The following is a 5,362-nucleotide window of genomic DNA, read 5'->3' as shown; positions in this document are numbered from 1 at the left end:
ACATAAAAAAAACATTGTTTTTCTATATTAAAATATTTTATTAAAATACTTTTATATGCAAAATAAATACATAAAACCTTCTATGCTTATAAATTGATATTTTTATATGCAAAATAAAATATGTGTTTGTATACTTTATTTATAAAAACATATTTGTATATATTTATGTATTTATATGCACAAAATGTTTTTATGTACCTAATAAATACATATTTTATAAAAAAAAAATTAGGTATATATGGGTATAATAATGTATTTTACATAATTTTATTTCGTATATTTTCACATAACCACGCTTTCATAAATAAGTGTTTAAAAAAAAATATGTTTATAAATTGATATTGTGCATACAAAAATGTTTTTGAAAAAAAAAAGTTTTATATATGTATTTTGCATACTTTGTTTAAATAAAAAAATAAGATTTTTATGTGAACATATGTTATTTTATAAATATGTTTTATACAACAAAAAACACATATTTCAAACAAAATTTTGGGGGAGAAAATGTAAAAAACTAAATTTATGATGAATTCATAACAAAAGTTTGAAATATAGGAAAGTATAAATTTTAGACCAAATTTATAATAAATATGAAATCTACGTCAAAAGTATAGAATTTGAAAGTGAAATAACATGTAGACCGAATAAAATTATTATAATGAATATAAATTTTGATTTTTTGAACTTAATTGAATAAAAGTTATATAAAAAATAAATCGATTATAAAACTAAAATATAAATTTTTTTATGGAGTTTTCTCTTGTAAAATAATGTATAAGGTTGTTTTATATTTATAAGAAAAAAACTATAATTTTTTTCATTACATTTTATCATTCAATGGTTTAATATTCATAAAGGTTATGCATTAAGGGAGTGGGTACCGAGTGGATAAGAAATAGGAGAGAAGAAGGCAAAGAAGAAAAGGCTCAAGCTAGTCATCGAGTTTGGATGTCAAAAACCCCTGTGGGACGACGATACCGTACATAAAAAAAAAAAAAAAAAAAAAAAAAAAAAAGGAGCGGGTGCGAGGGCAAAATTAAACTCTGTTTATTTTTGTGATCGGGGTCTGGAGTCGGTATTTTCGTTTCGTACTCCTGCAGAGGCCCCATTTATACATTTATGTAATATATATATATATATATATATATATATATATATATATATATATATATATATATATATATATATATATATATATATATAATTTTAGGTTTAGGTTAGGTTTCACTTTCTCGTTTCCAAATAATAGATATTGAAGATTTAGTGAATTGATTATATATTTTTGGATATGTAAGTATTTTATATTTGTAACGTTGAATTTGTTGTATTTTATATTTGTAAGATTGTTAGAATCGTCGATTTGTAATGTTGGATTTTTAATTTTTTTATTTTGTAAAACATCAGGTTTTAAGCTTTTAAAGTTATTAAAAATAATATTTTTAGCTTGAAACAAAACAGTTTTTTAGCAAAAAAATCGAATTTTAAATCTATAAACCGGGAGAATTAGGGGTACGGGGGAGGGACTGGGGCGATGAAGGTAACCAAAGGTTACGTAAAAGGGGGATCCGGTGGCTAGAGCAATAACTAGTTTTGAGGACGGGGCTGGAGACTGCTATTTCCGTTCCTGTTTGATCCCGTTGACAACCCTAAGTTTGGCCAACGAAGTGAACATGCCGTGGTACCCGCAGCCACATCGAATGTGCCGAGCTTCACCGAACTCAACTCTGTCATGCCTAGTGAGCCTTGCCTTAACTGCGTTGAGGGCTTGCATGTCGGCGTAAACTCTACTTTCGTGTCCCAAAAGCCAATTGACTCTTCATACAATGAAGGAGCTATCTATGTATGTTTGTTTCTAATCGTTAAGACGTTATCCATCTTTAAGTTCACTTCTACCCCTTAATCTTTATGACCAACAAAAATAGATGTATCAAAGATTATTATTTATACACTTTACTCCTTGATGTAAAAAGTAAGGTCCTCTTTGCTAACATTCAACTTTTAAGTTTAAGTTCTATTATAATCTAAAATACAACCTTAGTTTTTGTTTAGGATAGTTTGCATAATTACAATGATTTCAAATCATAATAACTAATTATTTTCTATGAAATTGTTTTTTTTTTTTTTTTTTTTTTTTTGTAAACTTAAAGCTGCACATTTGAAATACTTTATCAATGATTGTTTTTTTTTACTTGTGTAAGCTACTAAGAGGGTTATAACTGTAATTTTTAAAACTTGAATGGCAATAATTGTTACTTATGGAATATTCCAAGGATCATTTATGTGACTGTCACTATAAACGGGTAAAATTGCTTATGCAACAGTCTACAACCTATCTCTCCAAAGGGGAAATCTGTCACCGGAAAATATGGATGAAGAATCGCCAACTACCACCGTCCCACTCCTCGGTCATCGCCGTCAATGGTGGCGCCAAATTCCATCCAACGCTTCTTCTTCCCTCCGCCTCCACAAAACCACCATATGGTCAGAACTCGGCGGCTCAGTAGGCGACCTTGGCACCTACATCCCGATTGTGTTAGCACTCACTCTCGTTTCCAACCTCGATCTCGGCACTACTCTCATCTTCACCGCCTTATACAACATCGCCACCGGTCTTCTATTCGGCATCCCGATGCCCGTCCAACCCATGAAATCCATCGCCGCCGTCGCCATCTCCGAGGTCCCACTTCTAACTCTCTCCCAAATCGCGGCCGCCGGAATCGGCACCGCCTCTGTTCTCCTCTTCCTCGGCGCCACAGGTCTCATGTCGTTCCTTTACCGCTTCATCCCTCTTCCGGTCGTCCGCGGCGTTCAGCTCTCTCAAGGCCTCTCCTTCGCCTTCACCGCCATCAAATACGTTCGGTATAATCAGGATTTCGCTGCCAACAAACAGGGCGACGCCCGATCATGGCTCGGCCTCGACGGACTTATACTAGCACTTACCGCGATTATCTTTCTAATCATCACCACCGGCTCAGGCGAAACCTATGAAAACCCCGAATCCGTTTCTGGGAAACGTCGTGTCCGCCGGAGGCTACAGATTCTTTCATCCATCCCTGCTGCCTTGATCGTGTTTCTGATCGGAATAATATTATGTTTCGTTATAGACCCTACAATTTTCAAGGATTTACAGTTAGGTCCGTCGAAGTTTCACGTCTTGAAAATCACCTGGGACGACATGAAAACCGGATTTCTCCGGGGAGCGGTGCCTCAAATCCCACTCTCGGTTTTAAATTCCGTGATTGCAGTCTGTAAATTGTCGAATGATTTGTTCCCGGAGCATGAAGCATCGGTGACAGCTGTATCAGTGAGTGTGGGATTAATGAATCTGGTAGGGTGTTGGTTCGGAGCGATGCCGGTGTGTCACGGGGCAGGTGGATTAGCCGGTCAGTACCGGTTCGGTGGCCGGACCGGAGCTTCGGTGGTGCTTTTGGGAGTAGGGAAGTTGGTGCTCGGACTGTTGTTTGGGAACTCGTTTGTAAGGATTTTGAATCAGTTTCCGGTGGGGATTTTGGGGGCGTTACTTTTGTTTGCCGGAGTAGAATTGGCAATGGCGTCGAAGGATATGAATACGAAAGAAGAGTCGTTTGTGATGCTGGTGTGTGCGGCAGTTTCTTTGACGGGATCAAGTGCTGCGTTGGGATTTGTGTGCGGGATTGTGTTGTTTATGTTGCTGAAATTGAGGGAGGTTGATTGTGGTGGTGTTGACGATGTTGATGAATGAACGAATGGAATTTGTGAATTGATGCATATTTTTAGTCTAATTTGTATGAGTTGGGAAATGTATTGCTTCCATGTAAATGGTATAATGACATACGATATTTTAGAAGGGATTTACATTCTTGTTAGTTTCTTAATTAAACAAATTTGCTTCTTTTTTTTTTTTTTAAACAACACGAATAATATGAAAATACCATGCGACTAGCCGGAGGCAAGAGGATAAAAACAAACGAGAGTTTACAAATTACAACATAAGAAAGGAGAGTACCACCACTTAATCCATTTACATGAGTTATACCATCCCCTAATTTTATTCCAATAAAAAACTAATGAGATGACATTATCAACTAGCGTCGCAGGGGATTGAATCATGTTGTTGTAGATTCTGTTGTTCCTAGCCTTCTAGATTCGCCAAATAAGCTCATATAAAATGACTAATAGTCATTTGTGTTTTTAGGGCAATTTCCCCATCGGGCACCAAAATCTAGCAACTCTGACACCTTTGTAAATTGCCCTTGAGGAATTCCGCACCAGTTAAGAGTCCTTTTAATGACTTCTGAAGCAAAATAGCAGCTCGTAAGTAGATGGTCTGCAGATTCTTCACCCATATTACAAAGTTTGTAGATCAGTGAGTCACTTTGAACACCTCTCATTAACAGAGTAGTTGCTACCGGAATCCTCCCTTGCTTCGCCCTCCATGCAAAGTTGGACACCTTTATCGGGACTATTTTGAGCCATATAAATGGCTCGCCTCCTGTGTGCGTGCTTTTTGATTCACAAGTCTCCGCAAAGCCTCTTCTGTGTACTTACCGTCTGTGTACTTACCATCTGAGTTAAACTTACATCAGAATTTATCATGTTCCTACAAAAAGTTATAACCACATAAAACTAAATTCAAGTTGAGTTAGCCTGATCAGAATTTGGAGTTGATTTCCATTTCCATTTAAAGACTTCGCCCTCTCTCCTTTCAGAAATGAAGCAAGATTTATGGGATTCAAAAGCATATAAATTTGGGAATAGTTCCTGAAGTGTGTTGTGGCAAACCAATTGTCTTTCCACAACAACGTTTTGTTACCCAAGAAGACACGTTTTTTGAAGATATCGTCAGCATAAATATTCATCACATCAAGATCGTCAAAACGTTGGAAATGTTATGCCACACACCTGATAAGGTTTTTTCTCAAGAGGTTATACCATCGTTTTCTTTCTAGATTATAGATACCACAAATGATTGAACTCCACAAAGAGCCTGGTTCATTGTGTAATCTGTTGGATTAGTGTCTAAGCCCGTAACCATATTTGGTAAGTACTTGACCCGGTTGTGCATGATCCTTTTGGGTTGCCTTCACCAAAGCAACTTGACTGGAGAAATGATAGATAAAGAGGTTATTATGGTTTATTAATATATTATAAGAATAATATGTTAAAAGAGAAATCATATTTGTTTAGTTAACATTGGTCAAGAATTAATTAAGAATTAATTTTGTGATTAAAAGAAGTTAACTAAACTAGGGGGACTTAACTGTAATTATGTGATAGTTGCAAAGTATGGCAAAGGATGCCCTATAGGATAGGGTGGACGAATTCAAGGAGATAAGGCCCTAGAATTCGTTCATGATAAGGCTTCTAGACTTATCTTATGGGC

The 5,362-nt window shown here is 35.9% G+C and overlaps 1 protein-coding gene across 1 annotated transcript; it reads left to right on the top strand.

The window, feature by feature from the left end:
- Nucleotides 1-2,300: 2,300 nt before the first annotated feature.
- MOT2 (sulfate transmembrane transporter) lies at nucleotides 2,301-3,845 on the top strand. Its single transcript, XM_078991505.1, has one exon. The coding sequence runs from the start codon at nucleotides 2,366-2,368 to the stop codon at nucleotides 3,719-3,721; it is 1,356 nt and encodes a 451-aa protein (XP_078847631.1). The 5' UTR covers nucleotides 2,301-2,365; the 3' UTR covers nucleotides 3,722-3,845.
- Nucleotides 3,846-5,362: the final 1,517 nt, after the last annotated feature.

The sequence above is a fragment of the Lactuca saligna genome, chromosome 4 (genome assembly GCF_052625555.1).
Source record: "Lactuca saligna cultivar CGN05327 chromosome 4, ASM5262555v1, whole genome shotgun sequence".
NCBI lineage: Eukaryota > Viridiplantae > Streptophyta > Magnoliopsida > Asterales > Asteraceae > Lactuca > Lactuca saligna.
This window is presented reverse-complemented; position numbering and strand designations above follow the sequence as displayed.